This window comes from Sturnira hondurensis, unplaced genomic scaffold, assembly GCF_014824575.4.
Source record: "Sturnira hondurensis isolate 20B ecotype Veracruz unplaced genomic scaffold, ASM1482457v3 Scaffold0000925, whole genome shotgun sequence".
Lineage (NCBI taxonomy): Eukaryota > Metazoa > Chordata > Mammalia > Chiroptera > Phyllostomidae > Sturnira > Sturnira hondurensis.
In genome coordinates, this window is record NW_028073556.1 from 114354 (window position 1) to 141869 (window position 27516).

The following is a 27516-nucleotide window of genomic DNA, read 5'->3' on the forward strand; positions in this document are numbered from 1 at the left end:
GGCCCTTTCTTCCTTTTCTCCTCCCATTTATTCGAAATGACAAGGGAAAGAGCCAGTGTTATCTGATGTGGTAATGAATAATATAATGTTGTAAATATGGAGAAATAAAGTTTATGGCATTAGGTTGTAGGAGATAGCAGTGGTGAAAGGGAAACAGCCTGATTAGAGCATAAAGCATCTTTCTACACCCATCAGGCAGTCTTTGATTGGTATGTCCACTAAGGAGCAAAATTCTTATTGGGAAATATGCTTAAATGATTGGATGCAAGTGCACACACGAAGGCTTTACCTCAAACTAGGACTAATATCAATACTTAATAATGGCAGAAAAAAATAATGGCAGATCTGAATTTAAGGAATGATTTTCTATACTTGAATGTTATTCATAAAGAGAGTCTTCAATATAGAATAAATGTCATTTTTGTGCCATACTATGTGCTAGTATGTCATTTATTTGTGTATTATGTCATTTTTCCTCAAACACCCTGGAAGTGAGGCAGTGTTATCTCCATGTTATTGATGAGAATCTGAAGCTCAGAGAGGTCAAGTAACTTTGTCGTGCTCATATAGCAAATAGTGGTGGAGCCAGAGTTGAAAAACAAGCTTGGCTGCTGTCAAAGTCCAAGATTTTACTCACTCTGCCATAATGTATGAAAGCCAACCTGTGATTTTTGTATTTGTAGGATTGAAAAAGATAGAAGTGAAGATTTGGAAATGATTTCTGGACTTTTGAATGTGATCATAAAGCCATGTGACAACACTACCATGGAGAAGAACCACACACTTTTGGAAATAACTGTGCTGTGTCCCATAGTAACAGCAGCTGACTGGAAAGAGAATACTTCTGGAGTGGTAGAACACACAGAAAACATGCACCAGGGAGAGTTTCACGTGCTTGTTGTCTGTTGCTCTGAGTAACTCTTTCTTCTGCTAGGTGGTATTTCTAGACTCCTCAAATGATATTAGCAGTTCAGATTTACACTGAGTTGCATGTGTATATCATTGTGCAGCATAAAGGGAAGAAGTCTTTCTGTTCATTACCATGTGTGATTTTCACAGAAACTCTATGAGGATGAGACAGCGATTAACAGTAGCAGCTTCCTTTTCTCTCCTTCCTTAAATGCAACCCAATGTCAAAGACAGAAGCAGCGCTGAATCAGTGAATTACAGGTGAGAGACTGATGTTCTTTTTAACTTACTTGGGTTCTCAGAAACAGAGGCTACTGCATTTCATCACCTGAACTGTATTCAGATCTTCCCCTTTTCTCCTGAACTGATTTTTATATTGTACCTATCTTTCCTAATTTTCCCTTTTCCCATCTTCTCCATATTTTAAATCTTCATTTTTATCCTTTCTGTTTTATTTTTCTGCATACCAGATTATTCTACAGACTTTAGGAAAATGAGTAGAGTGCTGATTGTAGGTTTGGAGTTGAAATGCTATCTAATCCCCAGCAAGAAATCTGTTGTGGAGCTTTATGTGGCTTCTCACTGGAGATGGATTCTCTGTCACTGAGAGTCATGGACTCTACAAATTTTTAAATGAGGAATTTTTCCTTATGACTGTTAAAACTTTTGAAAAAGGTGACTGAGAGAGAACAGAATCAAGAATAATAGTCATTACTGACCTGAAGGCTAGGCCTTACTACAGCTTGGGGCTATTAATATAACCTCTCAATCAAGAACAATCCACTGACTTCGTCTAGGTACCTGAGTATATCATATAGGCCATATGCATGTGAATAATGATAGGTAATTTTAATGGGGAACTTCATATTATATAATTCATAGTATTTTCCTGAAATTGCATGTATTTTCCTTCGTGTTTCTGTTCAGTTCTATCTATTATCTAAAGAGATGAATCAATATCTATGCCCTAGTGTGGCCTTCCCTATTGCTGTTACTGCCATGAATTACCTTCTACCCCCAACCCCCCAAAACCCTTACCAAATATTCATCTTAATATCCACTTTACTTGTATGGTGTACCACATTAGATTGTATTTGGTATGTGTGCAATTCTTGTATTTTCAACTGTTTTCTTGTTCTTTGACATACAGGAGTTAGCAAAAGAACAAATAAGTATGAAAGAAAATTTTCAATAAAAGCTACAAGAAGTAATTGGGATTTTAATTGAAGTTTTAGGATAATAAAATTAATAAAAACCAAGAGAATGGGCTTCTTAGCAACATCGCCTTAAGTTTTTCACAGTTGTAGATAGCAGTTACACAACAAGCAAAATAAAAATCTTTACATCAATCTTAATACCAAGAAAAGTAATCACTTTCTCAAATACAATGAATTATTTATTGTACTGATCAAATGATCTTTAACTAGTCACACATGTTATATTTACTTGTTGTTAGCCTATTATATAATTTAGTATTAATAATGGACACTTTGTAAATGTCACTAGTTTTAGTTTTAACTAGGAAAAAAATCACTGTTCTCAGTTTTTTAAACTTAATCATTTTTTCTAGTATTTGTCTTTTTGGAATAAAATCAAGGGATTTAACTTCTGGTGCCCAATTCTGACTAATGTGTGAATTTGGAAAACTCAGTTTACTTTTGTGGGTCTCATGTTCTCCTGATTGATGACCAAATGGAAAATGAGTTTTATCTAATTTTTGAGAATTTTGTTCTCAACACAATGTGGACATATGCTATTCCTCACTAAGGCCTTGGATCTTTTCAACAGCTATTGAGTTTCCTGGGTCCCTCCCCACTGTCCCCATCACCTCCTCTCCATGCTTACTCTTCCCATCAGTCCTGCCCTGTCCTGATGAGCAGCATATGTGGTTGTCCCCTGTCCCCATCCCCCACTTGAAGCTCCAGGTTTCTGATAATAGAAAGTGTGCATCTTGAGATTGTGGACTATTGGCTCAGGAGGTGACAATATAATTACCACGTGTAACTGAAAATATAATGGCATTTATGTCAGTGATGGTGATCCAGAATTGGGATCAAGACACTGCAGCCTCTGTGAGTTTTATGATCTGGGATGAGTGAGGGCATCAGTCATAGGGCTGTTTGTGTGAGAAGGTGTGGAGTTGTGGCTGTGAAAATGGAGGATATCAATATTCCTGTTCTACTGTACTTCATCAACTCCTAAAGTGATTAACTTGCATTGAGTGCTCTCAGGACCTACTCTCCACTATCAGGAATGATTGAGGTGGGTATTGGAAATGAAGAAACATAACACTGTTCTCTGCTCACCCTCCATATCACATGTAAATACAACACACATTAAAGGACTAAATCTCCAGTGTTACATTTTGTATTTTATGGGTTAAGTTCAAGAAGAAAGCTTGTGTGCCCTAATAAAGTATATCTCATTAATGTTTGAATTCCTCTTATTCTTATAATCAGAGATCAAAAGCATAAAATAAAAATTTCCTTAAACATAAAATATCTGAATGTATTTCAAAGTAAGCAGGGTAATATGAAATTTTAGAATGGGCGATCATGCAGACCTCACTCAGTACTTTAACGGGTAGGGGGATGGCAGTGGACATAAAAGATGTCACCAAAGGTAGGCTGAGACACCGATGAATTAAAATGTAATATCTCAAGTGTTCCAAGTGCTGGTGATTAAAATGTATATGGACTGAAGAAATGTGTTTGCAGAGCAGGTTTATATTTTCAATGGCTATGTTAGGCATGTGCCTTAGCCAAATTCTGCTGAAATCTTCCAAATACACATTTATTAGGCCTGGAGAAAATCTTGTATCACTAGGAGGCACAGATTCCTTATGAAATTCTTGCAGAGGGTTGAGGACAGCTTATGGTGTTATAATTATGAAAAATTATGTGGGAACTAGAGGCACCCAGGTTAGAAGTGGACATGATAAAGTACAATGGAAAATAGTGGTGGTGTGATTTTTTTATTAGAGTCCACATGATTCTCTTGTTCTACTATGTTTAGGGGCTCTTCAATTTCCTGTACACTAGTCTCTTTGTTCAGTTTCAAGCTTTAGCCTGTTCTAATTCAGTCTTGAGTCATGTCAAGAATTTTTCATCCACGTGTTATAGTCCATTAGTTAATCATATTTTCCTCTTATTGCTGCTTTCTGTGAGTTGTGAGAGCAAAATGAAAAAAGAAAACGATTATAAGAATGTACATAAAAGCCAAATGGAATCTGTTGCCAATGAAGAATAGTCAATATTAGAAGTGATTTAAACAGGGGATGAATATCATATACACTCACAAATATGAGAACTGAGCATTGCAATGAGTTTTGGCAAGAGGATTAAAATTGTTACAGTTCACATGTTGTAATATTATGTTGACTTTTGCATTTTGTTTTTGCATATTTAGGGAATTATATGACTACATATTTTTTATTTGTAATGAGAACACTGAAATTCTTTGATGTCTTGTCATCTGTGTAATCACGATTTCCCCTTCATTTTCTTAGTTCTCATATTTGCAGACACATCCCAGCTGGGTGGATCAATGGATGGAGAGAATCACTCAGTTGTGTCCGAGTTTGTATTTCTGGGACTCACACATTCATGGGAGATCCAGCTTCTCCTCCTGGTGTTTTCCTCTGTGTTCTATGTGGCAAGCATGACTGGAAACATCCTCATTATGTTTTCTGTGACCATTGATCCTCACTTACACTCTCCCATGTACTTTTTCTTAGCCAACCTCTCCTTCATTGACTTAGGAGCCTGTTCTGTTGCCTCACCAAAGATGATTTATGACCTTTACAGAAAACAAAAAATTATCTCTTTTGGAGGCTGCATTGCTCAGATCTTCTTCCTCCATGTCATTGGTGGGGTAGAGATGGTGCTGCTCATGGCCATGGCCTTTGACAGATATGTGGCCATATGCAAGCCTCTCCACTACCTGACCATCATGAGCAGGAGAGTGTGCATTTTGTTTACATCTGCTGCTTGGGCCCTTGGCATCACTCACTCACTGTTCCAACTAGCATTTGTTGTTAATTTGCCCTTTTGTGGTCCTAATGAATTGGATAGCTTTTACTGTGACCTTCCTCGACTCCTCAGACTGGCCTGTACAGACACCTACAGATTGCAGTTCATAGTCTTTGCCAACAATGGGGTAATTTGTGTTGTCTCTTTCTTTTCACTCCTCATTGGCTATATTGTCATCCTCTTTACTGTTTGGAAACACTCCTTAGGTGGTTCACCCAAGGCCCTCTCCACTTTATCAGCTCATATCACTGTGGTCCTTTTGGTCTTTGTACCAATCATGTTTATCTATACAGGGCCACACCCCAATTCACAGATGGACAAGTTTCTTGCACTCTCTGATGCTGTGCTCACTCCTTTTTTAAATCCAGTCATCTACACATTTAGGAATAAGGAGATGAAGGCAGCAATAAAGAGATCTTTCAGACAATTAGTGATTTTTAGGAAGATTTCATAAATAATGTTATAAGGTCATTATCATCATGTAGCCCGTGTCTGGGATTCTAGCGTTCTTTTCTGCAATGTATGAGTAATTGATTTGCATCACCACACTCTACAAGAATGCTCTTATTTTCTTAAAAGAATGAATATTTAGAGAAATAAAACTTTAATTCAAAACTTTGTTTGATTCATATGGGGTTGCACATATATGTACTGATTACAGTAATTGCTTCTTGCTTGGTTTGTTTGCTTTTGCTTTTTCTGAAGATTTTTGGGTTACTTTTGTCTTTTAACTTACCAATATATTTTCTTATGATCTGTCTCTTGAGGCAACAAGGTGATAATTATTCACTTGCAACTCATAATCTCCACTTTTGAGCAATAATGCCTCTGTCTTTACTCTTTTGGTGATTTGGAAATCATTTATATCTCAATGGAGTTATTCAAGCACATTATAAGCATTAACTTTCTCTTATGGTTTAGAAGACATAGTTACTTTGTTCAGGAGAATAATTTTCTCTTCAGATCCTTCAAATAGCTAAAACAGCCTGATTTCAGACTAGAGGAATAGTAATCTCTTGTTTCATTCTGTTCTGCCTTTCTGTTCCCTTTCTTGATGTTCTTCCTCTTATATAAATGACCATGATCACTCAACATTTTTTTCCTATTTGTGATGTAAACCCTTGTGGGAAGAACTTTGAAAAGTCCAAATGTATGACACCCACTGGTTTCCTCCACCTACGTGTGCATATTCAGGATCTAGTGTTTCATTCTTTCATTCATCTGTCCCCTAAATTATTATTTCTCCCTTCTATATATGAAATTGTGCTTCCTTATATCTGAGATATAGGGAAATTTTGGGAATTACATGGAAGTGTCCCAAAATGTGTGGCTGGAATAATTACAGTTGGAGGGAGATAAGAATGAAATATTTGCTCTATAAACTCACAGATGCTTTTGTAGCCCTTTGTGAGAAATCAAGTGTGGGATTTCCAGTGCTGACCAAATGTCATAAGCCCAATATATCCTCTTTTTCCCCTTAATTACATCTAAACAGTCTTGAAAATAAAACATACATTAGTAAAAACTACCCAGGTCAAGAAAAATAAAGGTGACAAAATACTGGCATATTGTAGAAGAGAATCAGAACTTGAAGAAACAATGCATAAGCAGGTGATTTTTTTTTTCAAGAAAACTGTTTCTCTTTGTTTCTCTCTTGGCCTTTACCTGAGAATAAATTTCAAATGCAAAACTATCATTGCCATGATATAAGCAGAAAAAAATTCTAACAGACAACTGTGACTTCTGTCCAAAGAACTGGGAAAAGTGGTCTCAGAAAGCTGGGGAGAGCGGAATATATATTCCTATAATATAAAAAATATAAAGAAGAACCTATGCACCCCAATGTCCACAGCAGTACAATTTACAATAGCCAAGTCCTGGAAACAGCCTCAGTGCCTATAAAAAATGAGTGGATCAGAAAACTATGGTACATTTACACAATGGAATTCTATGCAGGAGAAAGAAAGGAGGAGGTCCTACTTTTTGCAACAGCATGGATGGAACTGGAAAGCATTATGCTGAGGGAAATAAGCCAGGTGGTAAAAGACAAATGCTATATGATCTCACTTTTAATAGGAACCTAAACACCAAAACAAACAAAAGAGCAAAATATAACTAAAGACACTGAAACAGAGAACACGCTGACAGTGAGAAGATGGGAGAGGGGAGGGACTTTCAGGGGAAAAGGGGAAGGGTTAACAGGAACAAGTATAAAGGACACATAAAAACTGGGGGAGGGGGTGGAAATGGGAGGGAGATGGGGAGGACTGGGGAAGGGTTGGCTGGGATGGGAGTAAAAGAAAACTGTACTTGAACAACAATTCAATAAAAAGAAAAAATATATAAATATTTTTCTCTTTTACTTTTTTCCTCTCTCTGCCAAATCCTAGGGTAGCTATTGTGGCAGAGCTATGGCAGTGGGTCAGGTAGCTGAAACTCTTTTGTGGATCTCATTGTTTTTGGAGAGAGGGTCTGAGAGAGGGCCCCTGTGGTCTGAAGAGTGTGAAGTAAATAACCGTATATTTTGTCTGCTTCTTGTTTCTTGCCACATTACTGTAGGAACAGAACCCTTTTATGGAGCTGCAACTCAACATAATTCAGGCAGCTAAAACCCCAAGAGTAATCATGTATTTCCAGGTGAATGATGATGAAAAAGGGCCCTGTAAGATGAAGAGTGAGTTTAGATTCTTGGAGAGGAGAGACCTGGAGAAAAAGATCATCTATTTTGGTATATGCACCATCATCACACACCCAGGGCTGGTTCCTGAGCTGGTTCTTGAGCTGTGCATGCATGGGAGAGACCCAGAGCAACATAGCGTCACCTTTGAAAACTTATCTACCAATGAGTGTCGCGTGTGGGGCAGACTCGGAATGAAGAAAGGGCTGTAAAAACAGAACTGACATTGAAACTACTAAAAACAGAAGCTGCAGCAGAACTTATATGAACATAAATTACTGTCTATGAAAAGAGAACAACACAATTTTCCAGAGAATTTTAACATTAGTTATTTTGTAAACCTAGAGTTTCACAAAATAATTTTCAAAATGTCCTACATAAAATCTAAAGTTAATTTACATAAAGAATCAAGAAAATGTGACAAATTTCCAAAGGAAAAGATAATCAACAGGCGCCAAGTGTAAGATGGCCAAGATGCTAGAATTTGCAGAAAAATACTTCTATTTCTTTATTTACTTGTTTGTTTATTTGTTGTTCAGTTAGAGTTGTCCCCACTTATCCCCATTGCTCTCCTCCTTCCTGCCCACCCTCCTCCCACATTCAATCCTTCCCCTTCTCCTACTGCCTTTCCTATGGGTCCAACCTCTTCTTCATTGTCTCAGGAGCTTGCTCTGTTGCTTCACCGAAGATGATTTATGACCTTTACAGGAAGCATAAAGCTATCTCTTTTGGAGGCTGCATTGCTCAGATCTTCTTCATCCACGTCATTGGTGGGGTAGAGATGGTGCTGCTCATGGCCATGGCCTTTGACAGATATGTGGCCTTATGCAAGCCTCTCCACTACCTGACCATCATGAGCTCACGGATGTGCATTTTGTTTACATCTGCTGCTTGGGCCCTTGGCGTCACTCACTCACTGTTCCCACTAGTATTTACTGTTATTTTGCCCCTCTGTGCACCTAATGAATTGGATAGCTTTTACTGTGACCTTCCTCACCTCCTAAGATTGGCATGTATAGATACCAACAGATTGCAGTTCATGGTCACTGCCAACAGTGGGTTTATCTGTGTTGGTTCCTCCTTAATACTCCTCATCTCCTATATCTTCATCATATTTGCTGTTTGGAAACATTCCTCAAGTGATTCACACAAGGCTCTCTCCACTTTGTCAGCTCACATCACTGTGGTCCTTTTGTCCTTTGGCCCAACCATGTTTGTCTATACAGGGCCACACCCCAATTCACAGATGGACAAGTTTCTTGCTTTCTCTGAGGCTGTGCTCACTGCTTTTTAGTCTAGTCATCTATATATTTATGAATAAAGAGATGAAGGCAGCAGTGAAGAGAGTATGCAAAAACTTAGTTATTTACAGAAAGGTCTCTTAAATGATGAGGTTAAGGCCTTTTCACTAACAATGGTGTAGCATTTGAGTTGTATCTTCAATATTTTAAATTCAGGAAGTTTGAGACATCACATATTAATTTGTATGTATCTAATGTTTAACATATTTTTAAGTAATTAATATATTTATTCCAGGGGAAAAGTGAGAGATGAAAACTCTATGTCTATCTATGTGAATCCCACTAACATTTTTCAGATATGTTGTATAGTTTTCAGTGAATAGGTCTTACATATCTTTCCTGAGATTTATTCTTAAGTACTTAATTTTTCATGTTGTTTTACATAGTATATTTTGTTGAATTTATAGCTATTTTTACTAATATATATAAATATAATATAATATTTTGTTTATTGACATTATATCAAGAAGCCTTATAAAACTGTTTACTTCTACTAATTTTTTACAGATTAAGTAAGATTTTCTTCATAAGTGATCATGTTGTCACCAAATAAAGACATTTTACTCCTTTTATTCTAGCATGGATTACTTTACGCATTTTTGTTGCTGTATTGCAGTTGCTAGATTAAATGTTATGATGCAGAGTAGAGGTGGTTAGAGTTAACATCCTTGATTCATTGTTATGCTTATGAGAAAAGCACTCAATATTTTATCATTAAGTGTATAGGTTTTTCATAGGTGCCCTGTATTACAGTGGAAAATATCCTATCTATTCATTTTGTTGAATTCAAAAATATATATATTTTGATGATTATTCTATCATAGCAGTCCCAGTTTTTCCCCTTTGCCCCACTCCACCCAGTAACCCCATTCCCTCAAGCAATTCTCTCCCTAGTTTGTGTGCATGGATCATGCATTTAAGTTGTTTGGCTACTTCAATTCCTGTGCTGTTTTCATCCCCCTGTCTGTTTTGCATCTATCATCTGTGCTTTTTAATCCCTGTACTTTGCCCCATTTTCCCCTTTCACCCTCCCAATGGTGATCCAAATGATCTCCATATCCCTCCAAATGACCTCCATATCTATGGTCCTATTCCTCTTCTGCTTGTTTGCTTACTTTGTTATTTGGATTCCATTATTGAGATTTGTGAATTTATTGCCTGTTTAATGTTCATTGTTTTGATCTTTTTCTGTTTCTTATATAATTCCCTTTAGCATTTCATATAATAATGGCTTGGTGATAATTGTAGGTCCTTGCTTTTCATCACTTTGAATACTTCTTGCCAGTTTCTAATCTGCAAAGTTTCTGTTGAGAAATAAGCTGACAGTCTTATGGGAACTCCTTTGTAGGTAAGTATCTGCTTTTCTCTTGCTGCTTTTAAGATTCTTTCTTCATGTTTAACCTCTGGCATTTTAATCATGATATGTCTTAATGTGGCCCTCTTTGGGATTCTCTGAGCTTCCTGGACTTGTATGTCTATTTCCTTCACCAAATTAGAGAACTTTTCATTCATTATTTTTTCAATGAAGTATTCAATTTCTTGTGCTTCCTCTTCTCCTTTCAGCATCCTTATGATTTGGGTGTTGGTGCATTTAAAGTTGTCCTAGGGGCTCCTTAGCCTATCTTCAACCTTGAGTTATTTCACTTCTTGCTTTTCTGATTGCATGTTTTTTTTCTTTCTTGTGTTCCAAATCATTGATTTGAATGTGAGCTTTATCCCTTCCACTGTCAGTTCCCTGTAGACTTTTCTTTGTTTCACTTAGTATGACCTTCTTTTCTGTCTGGGTCCTTTTATACTGTTGCAGCACCCAATGAGTTCCTGGAGCATCCTGATAACCAGTGTTTTAAACTGTGCAAATGATAGGTTGCTTATGTCCATTTTGTTTAGTTCTCTTTTAGGAGCTTTGTTCTGTTCTTTCATTTGGACTGTATTTCTTTGTGTCCTCATTTTGGCAGCCTGGCTGTTTTTGTTTCTGTGTATTAGGTAGAGCTGCTTTGACTCCCTTCATAGTGTGATCTGTTGTAGGAAAGTTTATCTGTAAAATGTGGGGGGTAGACCCTTAGGTAATCACCAGGGCAGCAGGACCCAGGTAACAACTCTGTTGCTCTGGGTGAGGGAGGGCTCACAGAGATGACAGTGCCACTTCCTGGTCTCAGAGGTTTTGCCTAGGAGGAAACTGTCTCCTGGCAGTTGCCCTTGTGCCTGTCTCTGCACTTTCTCCCCATATGCCACTGATGCTCTTCCAGCTGTTGCCCTGTTGCTGAATCCCAGAGGGGTGGGTCTGAGTGAGTCCTAAGTCCATTGCAGGCCCTTTAAGAAGAGTCTCTTGAGAATCTCACAGTTTCTTTCACCACCTCAATATTCACTGGGTTTGATAGCCAGAAGTTATGGGGCCTTCTCTTCCTGGTGCTAGAACCACAGGCTGGGTGGTTTGATTTGGGGCTGGGATCACCTCAGTCCCTAAGTTGCCTTCCTGATTTTTGTCCACCACATGTGGTTGTGGGACTGCCCATTGCACATTCCCTCACCTCTCTGCACCACTCCACATCTCCTCATCTTTCTGTGCCTCTCACCTCTCTGAGCCTCTCTGTGCCACTCTAACATCTCCATGTCTTTACCCTTCCTACCCTTCTAGATGAATGTGGTTTCTTTAAACCTTTAATTGTTGTACTTCTATACAGCTTGACTTTCTGAATCTCTGGATGATATTCGTTTTATAGTTTAGTTGTGATTTTTTTTCTAGTTGTGCAGAAAGGTCAAGTATGGTTACCTTTGCCTCCATGTTTACCAGAAGTCCTATTGAATGTTTTTAAAATCAGGAAGAAATGTTGGATTTTTAAAAAAATTCTTGTTCAAGTACAGTTTTCCATCTTATATTCTCAGCCCTGCCCCCCCATGAATGTTGAATTTTGTAAAATGCCATTTCTGGTTTAGCAAATTAAATAAATCAGGGTGACATTGTTTAATCAGATTATATAATTTGTACATTGTATTGGGTGTTAACCAGCCCAAATCAAATCTCTGTCCATCACCAGTTATCTCCCCTATGCCCTCCTCTCACTCTCTTCCCTCTTCCTTTGGCAATCACCACACTATTGTCTGTGTCCCCAGGTGTTTACCTCTTTTTTTTTCTCAATACCTCCACCCACACAGACATCCTCCCTGCCCCTGACAGCTGTCAGCCTGCTCCCTATCTGTGAGTCTGTCTCTATTTTGCCTATTAGTTCATTAAAATCTACAAATGAATGAAGTTGTATGGTATTTATCTTTCTCATGCTTGCTTATTTCTCTTAGTCTAATGTTTTCAAGGTCCATCCAAACTGTTGCAAAATATAAGATTTTCTTCTTTGTTTTGTGGCTGAGGATACATTTCTAACACGTGATCTGTATATTGCATTGTATGCCCCCATCCAAAGTCATATCATCTTCCATCACCAGATATTTGCCTCCCTTTACCTTTACTACCTTCCCATCCCCTTTCCTTTTGTCTATGAGTATTTTTGTTTGTTTTTTTGTTTATTAATTTGTCTCTTTCAGTTTTGAAATGTATCTCCTATTTTTAAATTTCCTGAAAGAGCTTTGTGAGATTTATATTTTTTCTTTTTAAAATGTTAGGTAAAATTTACCAGTGATATATTCTAGGTCTGGAGTTTTCTGTGAGAAAGTTTTTATGTGTAAATTCAATTTTTGGTAATTTTTACATCCCAAGAAATTTGTACATTGATCTATATTGTCAAAATTATTGGAATAAGGTGTTTCCAATATTCCCTTATCATCATTCAAAATATCTGTAAGGTGCAATATGTCTATCTGTCTTCTTCTGAATATTGATAGTTTATGTCTTTTCTATTTTTCATCTTATCATATTGGCTAGAAAATTTTTAACTTCTTGATATTCTTTGGGAATCAAGTTTTCATTTTATTTTTTGTTATTTCTGTTCCTTATTTATTTTCTGTTTTTATGTTCCTATTTATATTTTCTCTTCATTTTTTATTTGTCTTTATTCAAGTTCATTTAATAAGAAATCATCATCATTCATTTTAGACCCTTATTTTTTAATACAAGTATTAATTTTGCCTTTAAACCCTCCTTTAACTGAATCACAAATTTTTATATACATTGTTTTTTTCTCATTCGGTTCAATATATGTTCTAATTTTTCTTTTAATTTTTAAATATATTTTATTTATTTACCTTTAGAGGGGAAGAAAAGAGAGAGGAGAGAAATATCAATGTATGGTTGCCTCTCGTGTGCCCCCCCCCTCCCCGTCCCCGGGAACTGGCCTGCAACCCAGGCATGTGCCCTGACTGGGAATCGAACCGCAATCGTCTGGTTCGTAGGCCCGCGCTCAATCCACTGAGCTACACCAGCCAGGGTTAATTTTTCTTTTAATTTTTTTAACACACAGTTTGTACTTTCGTTGAAAAATCTTCAGATATCATTTGTTATTGATTCTAATTTATTTTTATTGTCACCCATAACCTACTTTGTATGACTGGAATAGTTTTAAATTTATGGAGACTTGTCTTATGGCCCATAAGATAGAAGGTTCCCATTGCACCTCATATTTACTCCTGAACAGTTTGCAGAGATTGGTTTCCTGAGATATTTCATAGCATGGAAAAGGGGGTAGGGCAAAATTTTACAGGTGATGTTGCTCTGTGAGACTGGGGAGAAGCATAGAACTGATTTCTTTCTTGGATAAAGAGGGTCTAATCCCAAGAAATTCACAGTACCCTCTGTAAAGCCAAGTTCTTGTTTCTACTGAGTGCTAGAAACCGGGAAAGTCCAAGTCTACTGCTTAGCTAGCAACAAGGAAAAGGACTGGCTGTTTTCTTGTAGCTGCCACTGTTCTGCAGGAGTTGGACAAAGAACAGAAGCAAGGCTTTCCTTCAGGAAGCCAGGAAGGAAGTTAACAGGACCATATCTTTAAAGCATACAGTCTGAAGGATCTTGCTTCATACTGAGCACTGTTGACTGGTGAAGGTCTCTCCCAGTGAAAACCAGCTCGTAAAGACTGGAAGAGGACGCTGTAATGCACCAAAAAATAAAAGGAAACCTACAAGGAACATAGAGGATCATGAAACATGTCACCATTCAAGGAAGAAAACAAATCTTCAGTAACCAATCCCAATGACATGGAGATCTGTGTGTTGCCTGACTAATAATTCAAAATAATCATTTTTAGAAAGCTCACTGCGTTACAGAGAACATTATTGGTAGCTAAGTGAAATCAGGAAAGCAATATTTGAACAAAATGAGAATATCAACAAGAGATAGCTATGGTAGAAAAAGAGTCAAACAGAAATATTGGAGTTGAATGATACAGTAATTGAACCATAATGTTCACCAGAGAGGGTTCAAAAACAGACCTGATCAAGGAAAAGAAAGAATTTGTGCACCCGAAGACATGTCATTTGAATTTATACTGGTAAGAGGAGCAGAAAGGTAAAAGAATGATAGAGAGTGGACAAAGCCTAAGGGACTATTAGACTCCATGAAGAAACCAAACACATATGTTATGGTGAATATAGAAAGAGAAGAGAGAGAATGGAGCATAAAGCCTATTTTAAGAAATGGTGGCTGAACACGTCCCATATCTTGGGAAAAACATCAATGTCCAGAATCAGGAGTTCTCGGGATTGGAAACAAGTTTATGTGAAAGGGATTTTCAGTGAGACACATTATAACCGCACTGGCAAACAGCAAAGACGAAGAGAGGATTTTGACGCAGCAAGAGAAAAGTGCCTCACCTTTTACAAGGGTGTTCCGAGAAGGCTGTCAGTGGATTTTTTCAGCAGAAAGCTTGCAGTGCCAGGAAGAAGTGGGATTAGATTATATATTTTAAGGCTTAAAGAGAAGAACTGCTGAGCAAAAATGCTATACATGGCAAGCTGTCCTCTAGAAATAAAGGAGAAATAAAACTTTTCCCAGACAAACGAAAGCTGAGGGAGTTCATGACCACTAGTCCTGCCTTATAAGTGCTAAAGAAAGTTTTTCAAATTGAAACAAAAAGATATTGATTAAGTGAATGAAAAGTATAGAAGTATAAAACTCACTGGTAAAGAGAAATACATAGCTGAATATAGAATAGGCTAATACTGTGATGATGGTGCATAAATCACTTTCCAACCATTAATAAAAGTTAAAAGGCAAAAGTAATACAAGTAACTAATTAAATTAGTATAATGGATACACAAAATCAAAAATTTTAAATTGCAAAGTCAATAATATAAAGCGAGTGTTGGGGGATGAAAATGCAAAAGTGTAGAATTTTTTATGTGAAATAGAAGACATTACAAATGATACCACAGACATGTGAAGAATCATAATGATTACTATGAAACATTATATGCCAAGGCTTCCAGTCAAGAAGGTGGTGTAGGTGAATGTAGTGCAGGCATCCTCCCACAATCAGACCCTCCTATTAACTTTACCAGTATTAACTTATTTAATCCCAATAGCAGGCCTTGAGATACACATGATTATACCTTATTTTATGGATTTGGAGATGGAGCACACAAATATTAAATAACTTGTCTAATATAAGTAAGTGGTATGAGGGGACACTTCCCCAAACCAGGAATTATCTTCTGGAGGGGGGGCCCTTGTAGGGCAGGCTTCTCCCACTAGGTGGGTGTTCTAGGAACCCATCTCTATCAGGGTGCCAGCTGATGGTGTTTTGAGAAGCTACATTTGCCTTCAGTGAAGTTTTTTAAGACTCTTTCAATGCACTTTCCCATTTCGTGCTGGGTGATTTACCAGTACACCTGCCCTGAGTGTTCAGTACACTTAGTGTCCAGTAGTATTTTTTTAATAGAAATGTTGGCACTTTCAATTTTTGCTTCCCAAAGTTTCTGTTCAGCAGTTTTTGACCAAAAATGGCATATCCCCTGTGTCCCATCTTCCCAATTTACCTGATCTCTCCCCAAGTTTTTGTTGTTTCCCTTGATGAAAATTGTCCTCAAAGGAAACATTTGCTGATGTGGAAGAGATGAAACAAAAAATGCCAAAAGCACTAAAAAGCATCAAAACTGGGGAGTTCAAATCTGGTTTTTTTTCTCCTTTTCTGTTGTGCATTTAAAGTTGTCCCATTTCCTCCCCATTACTCTCAGCTCCCCCTGCCCCTATGTCTTTGTCCATGGGCCTGTTATACAGGTTCCTTGGTGACCCTTCCCCTTCCTTCTCCCCTTCTCCCCCTCCTCTCCTGCTCCCCTCCGGTTACAAAAACTGTTTTGAGCAGTGAAAAAAGTCATGATAGATGTATTGCATCATATGAGAGTACCTGGAAGGTGACTGGAGTTTAAATATGTAAGAATAAATACACAATTTTTAAAAAGTAAATTCTGTGTTGTTTCGAACCCCCGGTCATATACTTGAGTTGAAACCTAGACAGTCTAATACCAGAGGCTGGAATTTTAAACATTATGTTATTTTTCTTTTTATAAAATTGGTTTAATATTGATCTCTGGAGAGACCAAACTTAACTTTCCTTTTAAAATTATTTATTTATTTTTATTTAAAAATTATTTTATGTTGTTTGAGTACAGTTGTCTGTGTTTATCCCTCACCTCTTCCCCCAATCCCAGCCATACCCAACTCCCTCCCCTGTTTCCACCTCCCCTTGGTTTTGCCCACGTGTCCTTTATAGCTGTTCCTGAAAACCCTTCACTCCTTCCCCACATTATCCCCTCCGTATCCCCTCTGGTTACTGTCAGAGTGCTCTTAATTTCAATGTCTCTCATTATACTTTTAATCAATGCTTAGAAGTGGGGTGAATGAAGAACATTTTTCTAGATAATACTTGGGAGGCCTTTGCCTTCCTAGAATGTAGAAAGGATATACTCCAACCTTTTTTATATCAAAGTTTAGTACTTTTCATATATTTCCTGAACATTTAATTTTCTTCCTTTAAGAATTGTCATTTTTTTCTATTTGTTTTTTGATTTGTACTGTCTCTACGATACTTGAATTACTAGGGTAGGAGAAGGTTTATGTCTGTAATTATTATTTTATAATGTATTAAAAAATGTATTTTATCTTATTTTATTATTTTCATAATTAAAATGGAATAAAATTGTATTTTGGGCCTCAGTTTGAATTAAATAACCTTATCACACTTTTTAACTGTGCATCTTTGTGCTAACCATATTGTGGTGAATTATCTTACATTTTCCAAGTTTGTGGCACTCTAGCAATTCTTTTGATGATATTGAATGATTTCTCCAGGAATTAAAGTATTTGTGAACACATCTCTCCATCTTCATCTCTGTTTTCCACCTTGTCTGTCTTCTGACCTGTTTCTGTTCTGGGTTAGTGTCACTGCAAGTCTTTCACTTATACTCATGGCTGCTTCTCCTCCTTGTTGTTTGGTCCCTTGAACACACCAGAAGACTTAGTAAAGTGTGTCAATATTTCTAAGTTCTAGAACTGTTTTTGTAGGAAAGTTTCAGACTTTTTCTATTTAAAAATAAGAAAACACTTTTTTCCTTATTGTTAGTCATTCTGGGTCATATGATAAAATAAAGATAAATAATATGTAAAAAATACAATTATACATCCTACTTCTTCACAATCCTACAAGACTATTCCCTTGGCCTGATGATCTCATTCTGAGAATCCCAGAACTCTAATGCATAGCTTGGTCACCACCTTCTACTATAGCTAATTAGCCACCTCTCTCAAAATAGCAGTATTTTATATAGCCTCTTGTCTTAGGGCAGGTGGGCGAAAGTATGTGGGCAATGCTTGTGCACAGGAGAAAATTTGGGTTGTGGAACTTCTCTGACTCCCTGACCATGTTGCCAGTTAGGTAGGTGGTGGTGATGGAGAGGGGTGGAGGGCTGTTGAACTATGTTCTATCCAAAGAGGAATCTTCTAGGATCCTTGCTTCCAGAGAGGAAAATGTAACAAAATTAGTGGAAGCAGCAATTATATAGGTATGAAGTTTCAGGGCAAAAGTGCAGAGAAAAGCACATGAAAGAAAGTGAAGCTGATTTTAAAAATGGGAATCCAGGTAGAAGACTAAAGATATGGGAGAAAGAGTGGTTACCATAGGCTGACAATTATGGTCCCTGCTTTTAAAATCTCTGATCCATATTCCACTTTCTCTGCATGTCAGCTCATCTTTGACTTCACTTGCTGCATTGACCAGAGTGTAATCTGGTCAAACAATTTCAATGTGACCTTTGGTACCCATGGGTTTCTGTCTCTTTCGCTATTCCATTGTGCTCATACGTCAAACAAATGTACTTTTCTGAAATTCTCATTAAGTTCCTAAGCATGCCTGAATGGTGTCACAAATGTATTCCAGCTAGTGTTTGTCCAAGATTATGATACTCACCTTCAAAAAGTTTCTTATAGTTCCTGGGAAGATTTATCTCAACTGTTTATAGATTTCTGCCACCCTACACATTTTGTATATGTAGCATATTGCATTATTTTCCCCCTTTTCTCTCCAAAATCTCCTTTTCTCTATTATTGAAACTTTTTGCCCCTTTTAATTCTGTTTTCTCTACTTTGTCATTATTCTTTACCTCCTTACAATGAAATGAGTTACAATGAAAGAGGTAAGAATTGGCTACATCTTTGTTACTCTAGCTTTAGAAGGGAAAGGACACATTTTCTCTTCTGTCCTCTTAAGATAGAATTCTGAATCCATTGTTTTGACAAGTGATAGGGCAGTCAGTTTCCTTTACTCTTGTTCTTGCCTGATATTTTGTTTTCAGATTCTAAAATAAATGAACATGGGCAATGTTGTACCATTATTCAATTGTGTACTTTGACACAGAGGTGTGCTGCAGAGAAAAACAAGAAAAAATTTTAAATTCTGGATTCAAAAACAAAACTTACTGTTATTAGCTATAGAATTTGGTTTAATATTGTACATAGGTTGAAATTATGCAGTGATAACAATACTCTTCATTGCGGTTTTGAGGTAACATACAAAATTATTGATTTCCAAAATCACTTTAGTTTCACTACTTTAAATACTTTTTATTTTTAAAGAAAACTCAATATTTCTGTCCTCAAACTTTTAAAACTACTTTTCTGCATTTTTAAATGATGAGTATATACTTTTGAAGTCCTCATAACATGATTTTAAGAATTACTTTAAATTTTGCTATGGAATGCATTTCAGTCACTATGTAATAAAAAGAGGTCTAGAATGTGGTAGAAAGCCTCTTTGTCAAGAGAAAATTACAAACCTCTTATTTCCTCTCATTAACAGCCTCCCTGCTTAGTCACCCTGGGAAAACCTAAAAGGTCATAGGCAATGACCCTCCAGGACAAGCATTCTCAGTTTGGCAATCCCAGATCTCTGGAGCATCACTTGGTCATTGTCCCCAGGGACTGTAATTAACTTCATTTCTTACTGTGACACTGTTTTATATAGTATTTGTGTGTGTGTGTCTGTAATGACACTGAGTAGGATCTGGTTGAGTTTTGGGGGGAATAATACTGAATCTTAGCAACAATAATGTCTTAGTCCCCTTGGCAAATTAGGCAGGTGAGGGGAATGAAAATAGTAGAAAATTAAAAAGCAACATTTCTCTGTTCTAGGGACAGAGATGGTTTTGGTAATGTGGTAATAATTTTCTCTGGTCAGATGTGCTCCATTACAGCAGTGTCTCAGTGGGGCTTCTGTTTCTTGTCCCTTCTTTCCAGTTTATCCATGGCCCTGAAACAAGTCACATTCTTTAAGCATCAGTCTCTTGATTCCTTGCTCCCAAGTCTTTGTTTCTTTTTTTTTTGAAACAATGCTCAAGTTTCTTAAGTTAGAGGATGAGGTCGTTTTTTTTTTTTTTTAAAGAGTCTCAGCTTTCTTTCTCATTGTATTTTCCGCTGTTTTTTAAAAGTTTCCATTTTCCAGGCAACTTGTACTTCTCACCATTGACTCAGAGTATCTTGGAGTTACTTGTCATTTCTCATATTGTCATCTGCTTGATATGATTCTTCCAAATTTATCTTTAAATATTATAGTAGCTCTTCTCAGAGACAAGTTTACCACTTTGTCTTCTCTGATCACCTGAGTTGTAGTTTTCTTTCCCCTCTTTGCTCAGATATTCTTGCCTGTGGCATTCATTTTACTGTGCCTGCCGGATATTTACTGACCACGTTAGATACACAATGTCTTTCTAAGCAACTAGCACAAAACAGATACTCAGTAAATACATTTTAATTAATCAAATAAATAAGAAGACATGGTAGAACAGGAATAAAGAGAACTAAGACTACAGCGGCCTGACTTACCAGCTGTTTCCATAAGTGACTGTTTGACATGCATAAACTGTCTATGCATTTTACATTTGTCCAGCATTAGCAAGAGCTGTGGGTAAAGAATGTTAAGTGCATCTTGAAAAATATAGTAGTTTTGAAGCAATTTTTTTTCACAAAAATCTTATTTACTGAGAGGCAGGTATTTGAGAAGTTGCCTCCTTTGGAAATTCCATGAGCAACCCTCCCCACCCCTTGCACAAGTTGCCGATGACCATTGTTATCTGAGTTGGTCAGGAAAGCCATCAAAATCGTTTTTGTGAGAATTTGTCTATAGCTTTGGCTACAGGGGGAGGAGCAGTTGGGGAAATGATACAGTATAAGTGTGTGTCAGAGCACAAACTTCTTACAAAGCAAGCCCTGAACAGTATCTTCACTGAGGAGCAAAATAATTCTACGGAAACTGTTTCTAGTGAGGACTTACAAGTCACTGGACACCAGCACAGACATGAAAACCTACCTTAAAAGCAGCTCCACTTAATTATCTCAGAATAATGAATTCAGAACTTAAAACCTTTTAACACTTGGAGTTGAAATCTGGGACATACAGCTAGCTGGTCCTTCCCAAGTAGCAGGTACTATTTATTGTGCTCCACATTGTGGTAGGTACTATGTTAAGTATGAGTTACATTTATCATATGGACCCTGGGTCCAACCACACGTTGCAAGGGAGGTGTTATCTCCCTTTGCAAATGAGGAAACAGATCTCTGAGAGGTTCAGGAACTTTCTCATGTTCATATAGAAAGTAAATAGTAGAGCCTGGATTTCAAAACAAGCCTGAAACACTTCAAAGCCCAGGCTACTCACAGCTCTACTGTAGGCTTCTCAAATCAGAGTAGCAGCAATAATGTATTTACCTTGACATTTGTACTGCATTTCGAAAAGCAATTTTTTCATTTATTACTATCCACAGAAATTGTTTGATCCTGGCTGGACAGTTACTGAAGGAGTTTGCCTTTGTGAACTGAATCTTTAGAGGTGGGAGCTGGATCTTCCTACTTATTTTTATCTGAACCCTTCTGAACTTTGTTCCTTTGTTCTTGTGTGCTTCCCTTTTTACTCTTCTTTTTAGTATCATAGTGTGTATCTTTTCTAATTTTTGTTTTCCTGGTGTCTTTTTTCTTTTCATATGCTTTTTCTACTTTTTCTCTTCTTACTCTTTTCCACCTCAGAATATTGACAAGCTTCATGAAAATGAGCTGAGTGTTGTATGTATTTTCACAGAGGAAAGTGTCCTCCTATCTCTAAGCAAGATGCATGTTATGAAGTGGGGTCCTTTGGATAGAGATTATTAGTTATGATTACTCTCAATTTTGAGATGAGAAATATTCATCTCTGCGTGTGGAATCTACTTGAAAAGCTGCTGGTGGGAGGAGAGTATTGTAGTCTCCTCTCATTCTGGAAGTATTTACTAACTTTCACACCTAGTTATAAACTCTGGGTGATATACAAATAAAAATTTTCAATCATTATATTAATAGCAGAAGACTACTCATTGGAGATGAAGGTGTTTACCCCTCATATTTAAAAGAATAGATCTCATTCTATCCTTGACCTCTCTAGAGGATATGGTCCTTTCTTTGAATATGTATTGCTTTTCTCTCACACATTCAACAATTTTCCTACTCTTTGTATGGCATATATTGCATACTTTCTATTAATTGTAGCTATTATGTGTGCATTTTATGTCTTTACAATGATTTGTTAAATTTGTGACTTACAAATTATACAAAAAGTTATAGAAGTTATACAAAAAGACCTTTTGACCATTGTGAACTGAAAATATCAAAAAAGCAATATAACATAATTGAGAGCTTTTACTGACTTTTGAGGAGAGTAAAATATAAAAAAGCAGAAATGATGGTGCAATAATCAATAGTCCTTCATATTTTTCCATTGGTATATCATTCCAATTGAGCACCAAAATAAGAAGACTATACATTCAAAGTATGGTGGATATTAATGTTCTGGTTTCTGTATATAGTTTATAGTTTTATTTTTTAAATATTTTATTTATTTATTTTTAGAGAGAGAGGAAGAGAAGGGAAAAAGAGTGGGAGAGAAATATCAGTGTGTGGTTGCCTCTCATGTATCCCTTACTGGGGACCGGGCCTGCAACCCCAGCATGTGCTGACTGGAAATTGAACCGGCAACCCTTTTCTTCATAGGCCCATGCCCAGTCCACTGAGCTACACCAGCCATGGCTAGTTCACAGTTTTCTAACATTTAATTACTCACTTGTTTATGGTTGTATTTAGTTATTATTGTCATGTCATTAATTTAGTGCTAATAATATATGGTTTGTATAAATGCTGGTATTTGGTATCAGTTTTAACAAATTGAAATGGAAAAAATTGGCATTCATGATGCCCGTCACTAGCAGAAGCAGTAAGTACAGACAGGGATTAAATTTTTATAGCTGTTCAGTCTATTTAGATGTTGGCAACGTGAGAAGATGGTGGGTTATGTAACCTCAAAAACCATCTTAGCATCTCATCTCGAGATGTCCATTTCATAAGAAGAAAGGGTGGGTAAGGGGTTTGTGAAAACACTTGATTGAGTAAGAGTTGCACTGGGGTGGGGGGCAGGGCTGGGAATATAAGACAGAAAACTGTACTTGAACAAGAATTAAAGAAAAAAAAAGAAAAAAAAGAGTTGCAGTACTGCCATGATTTTCCTAGAACTTCTTTCTCTGTTGATCATCAATTCTTTATCTGCATCACAGGGTTTCCCTCCCTGATGCACAATGGCTCTGATACCAGCTCCATAGCTTGAAGACCCCCTTGGGTGCAGAGACTGAATTGCTTGTGGACCTCCTAGAGTCACATGATCATGCATTCCAGTTCCTGGAAAAACAGTTTTCCACCTGCATTAATCACTTAAGCCCATCAACTGTGATGGAAGCTATAATCTTTAACTCTTGAGTTCTTCTAACAAAAGTCACATTTTTAGTTTTGATATTTACTCTTGTTTCTTAAGTTATTTTCTACAAGACCTTTAATTTCTGGGTCAGGAATCCTGAGACCTGGGCTCTGGTCCCCAGTTCTGGCACTAGTGTGACTATGAGCAATTCAGCTTACATTACTGAATCTCGGATTTTTCATGTGAATAATCGTCAGTTTGGACCAGGCCCTTCTTAGATTGAAGTGTTGATATGATTCTATTGGGTGCTTATTTCCCCCACACCCCAGAAAATTTGCCTTGTTTTTCATTGGTTGCTGGATGTCTCTGACCCTCTTCTAGTGCCTCCAGTCACTCACCCATGCATTTTTACCTCCCAGTCCTCTTCAGCATATGTGTACCTCCCACAATGAAGAGCATAGGTGGTTCCCTGTCCCCCAGCCCAGAGTCACAGATTTCTGATGGCCGAAGAACAGGAGACTAAAGAAATGTGTCTCTTAACACTGGGTTGTAAGCTGAGAAGGTGAGAGTAGAGTTATTTGATTTAGTTGAGTATGGAAAGATTCAGCTTGGTAGTGGTGAGGCAGAATTGGGGTCAGGCCATAGTGAGAACTTCTGGAAGTTTGGGGGAGAAGGGTGTTTTAGGATACATGAGAACATCAACTTGACATGCATTTTTTGGTGAAAAGATTCTTCAGTTTTCTGGAGCTGACTCTGCAAAAGGAGAAGGGTGTTAGTAAACCTGTTCTTCTGCATCCCAGCACCTTCTAACAGAATAAAACTTCAGGAGCTGTGTTCAAGGTTCACCCTCTACTTGGAATTGACTATGGTGGGTATTTGGACACAGAGCAGTGAAATCATCTGCACCCCAATATCCATTCCCCTTCCATACACAAACATACTCCAAACTAAAAGGGCAACAACCCTTCAGTATGAGCTTTAGGTGCACATCATTAACCTAAGAAGAAAGTTCTGTTTTGCTCCCTTATATTGTTATTTGACATTCTTTTGATTTCAAAATGGGCTACAGCTTAAAAGTACAAGTGATCTTGAAAGTACAACATATATGCATGAATTTCAGATCAATAAGCATAGTGGTATCAAATATGAGAGCAGGTTACAGTAAAGGGAAGGACTGAATACCTTAAAAGGATGGAGCCACTGCTGAACTGGAAAAGGGAGAAGTGGGTGAGGCTGTGGCCCTGGTGAAGAAACAGTTAATATTTCAACGTCCAAGTGCTGGTCATAGGCACTTAATATATGCAAATGCATAGAAGCTGTTTGCAGATGTATTTAACATTCTTTGTGGTAATACAGGCTTATGCCTTAGTAGAAAGTAGGGTAAATTCCCAATATTTATATATATCCTAGGCTTGGATAAAAGCCTTTCAGGGCCAAGTGTAGTCTCCAGAGAGTTATTGAATAATGTGGCCAGCACTGTGCTCTGTATAATTTTGATAGCACTTTAAAAATGGTAAGATTTGGTGGGGAAGCATTAAGGATGTTATGGTGAGTGACATAAACATGTCACAGAAAAATAAATACAGTATGATTCCAATTATGTGAGGTATCTAAAATAGTGAAATTTATGGAAATAAAGTAGACTGATGATTACCAGGGGCTGGGGTCTGGGTGAAGGATGTTGTTGTTTAATGGGTATAGAGTGTCAGAGCTGCAAGATGGAAAAGTTCTGAAGATCTTCCCACAACAGTGTCAACAGACTTCATACTGCTGAAGTTGATGCTTAAAAAAGGTTAATTCCGTAAATATTATGTCACATATTTTTTTCCACAATGAAAAAAATGGGAATATTTGGAAGAGAAGTGAACCTAATCTGACTTGAAAAAGAATGAAATTCTATCTTTGATAAGGCCCATATACTCCCTCTTTTACTACAGCTGCCTAGTTCTGATGTCAATATTGTCCAGTTTCATTGATCTCAAACTCAGTCTGCATCCTCTCCTATCATTTGTTTCTTCTTAATTCATTCTCATCTCATGTTTCAGACCCTAATTCCTAGATAATGATCTGCTGAATAACAATAGTTTTCAGCCAACCCTATGCTACAAAGGAAAATTGTATGGAGAGGAGAATATAAAAATGGCCATGAAAAGGAGATGAAATATTTTTATATGGGAAAGCAGGGTAAGATAGAATATGCATAAGTATCTAATGTCCCTTTGGAGGTAATGAAATAAATTTGTTTCCACTAACTGTCTGTCTGCCTTTGCAAGTAAGTACACTTTCTTGCTTGCGTATTCCATTTCTTGCTGCAGGTACATGCCTAATTTCCCTATAATTTTAGTGTATAAGAGATTATGCTGCTAGTTACAATCATGATATGATGTCTTGACTTATGTTTATATCACCACCACCACCACCACCATCATCATCTTGCAAGTGTGAAAAATTGAATAACCAGATAGTTTTCCTCTTTAGGGTGAATAGTGCAACACAAATAATTAATACCACTGTCATCCAAAATAATCATCATTTCTTTCTTATTTTCTTAGTGCCCATAATTTCAGCCACAGCCCAGTTGGGTGGATAAATGGAAGGGGGAAATTACTCGATTGTGTCTGAGTTTGTGCTTTTGGGAATCACTCATTCATGGGAGATCCAACTTTTCCTCCTGGTATTTTCCTCTGTGCTCTATGTGGCAAGCATGACTGGAAACATCCTCATTATGTTTTCTGTGACCACTGATCCTCACTTACACTCCCCCATGTACTTTCTACTAGCCAGTCTCTCCTTCATTGACGTAGGAGTCTGCTCCATTTGTGGCCCCAAGATGATTTATGACCTTTTCAGAAAGTGTAAAGTCATCTCTTTTGGAGGTTGCATTGCTCAGATCTTCTTCATCCACTTCCTTGGTGTTACAGAGATAATGCTGCTCATCGCCATGGCCTTTGACAGATATGTGGCCATTTGCAAGCCACTCCACTACCTGACCATTATGAGCTCACGGATGTGTATTTTGTTCATGGCTGCTGCCTGGGCTTTTGGTATTAGTCACTCATTGTTCCAACTAGCACTTATAATTAACCTGCCCTTCTGTGGTCCTAATATACTGGACAGCTTTTACTGTGACCTTCCTCGGCTCCTCAGACTGGCCTGTACAGACACCTACAGATTGCAGTTCATAGTCATTGCCAACAATGGGGTAATTTGTGTTGTCTCTTTCTTTGTACTCGTCATTGGCTACATTGTCATCCTCTTTACTGTTTGGAAACACTCCTCAGGTGGTTCACCCAAGGCCCTCTCCACTTTGTCAGCTCACATCACTGTGGTCCTTTTGTTCTTTGTACCAATCATGTTTATCTATACTTGGCCACACCCCAATTCACAGATGGACAAGTTTCTTGCACTCTCTGATGCTGTGCTCACTCCTTTTTTAAATCCAGTCATCTACACATTTAGGAATAAGGAGATGAAGGCAGCAATAAAGAGATCTTTCAGACAATTAGTGATTTTTAGAAAGATTTAATAAATAATGTTTTAAAGTCATTATCATCATATAGCCCATATTGAAATTTTAGAGTTGTTTCTATAATGTATCAGTAATTGATTTGCCTCACCTCACTCTTTAAGAATGTTCTTGTTTCCTAAGAAGAATAAATACTAAAGAAATAAAACTTTAATTCAAAAGTTATGTTGATTCATATGAGGTTGCACATATATGTACTAATTATAGTAATTTCTTCCTTGTTTTCTTAGCTTTTCCTTTTTATGAAGATTATTGGTTTATCATTGTCTTTTAATTTACTCACAATCTCATAATATATACTCAATATATTTTCTCATAATCTGTCTCTTGAGGCAACCAAGGTAATAATTATTCACAGGCAACTGATAGTCACCACTTTTGAACAATAATCTCTCTTTTTTACTGTTTTGGTGAGTTGTGAAACATTCATATCTCATTGGATTTTTACACGTCCATTATAAATATCAATTTCCTCTTTATAGTTTACAAACCAGAGTTATTTTGTCGAGCAGAAGACTTTTTTCTTCAGATCCTTCAAATAGTTATAAAAACCTGATTTCAGACTAGAGGAGTAGTAATCTCTTGTTTCATTCTGTTCCACCTTTCTGCTCCCTTTCTTGCTGTTCTTTCTCTGATATAAGTGACCATGATCACTCATCATTTTTTTCTACTTGTGATGTAAACCCTTCTGCGAAGAACTTTGAACAGCCCAAATTAATGACACCCACTGGTTTCCTCTATCTTCATATGCATATTCAGGATCTAGGGTTTCTTTCATTCATCTGTCCCACAATTTATTATTTCCTCTTGTATATATGTGGAATTGTGCTTCCTCTATATCTGAAATTGTTTTAAGGATTACATGGAAGCATCCAAAATATGTGGCTGGAATAATTATAGATGGAGAGATATACGAATGAAATATTTGCTG

The 27516-nt window shown here is 37.2% G+C and overlaps 2 protein-coding genes and 1 pseudogene across 2 annotated transcripts; all 3 read left to right on the forward strand.

The window, feature by feature from the left end:
• The first annotated feature begins 4455 nt into the window (after nt 1-4455).
• On the forward strand, nt 4456-5394 carry LOC118994650 (olfactory receptor 4F3/4F16/4F29-like). The gene has a single exon (XM_037057327.1). The coding sequence runs from the start codon at nt 4456-4458 to the stop codon at nt 5392-5394; it is 939 nt and encodes a 312-aa protein (XP_036913222.1).
• Nucleotides 5395-8248: 2854 nt separating this feature from the next.
• Nucleotides 8249-9002, forward strand: LOC118994625 (olfactory receptor 4F21-like; annotated as a pseudogene).
• Nucleotides 9003-25649: 16647 nt separating this feature from the next.
• On the forward strand, nt 25650-26585 carry LOC118994654 (olfactory receptor 4F3/4F16/4F29-like). Its single transcript, XM_037057340.1, has one exon. The coding sequence runs from the start codon at nt 25650-25652 to the stop codon at nt 26583-26585; it is 936 nt and encodes a 311-aa protein (XP_036913235.1).
• Nucleotides 26586-27516: the final 931 nt, after the last annotated feature.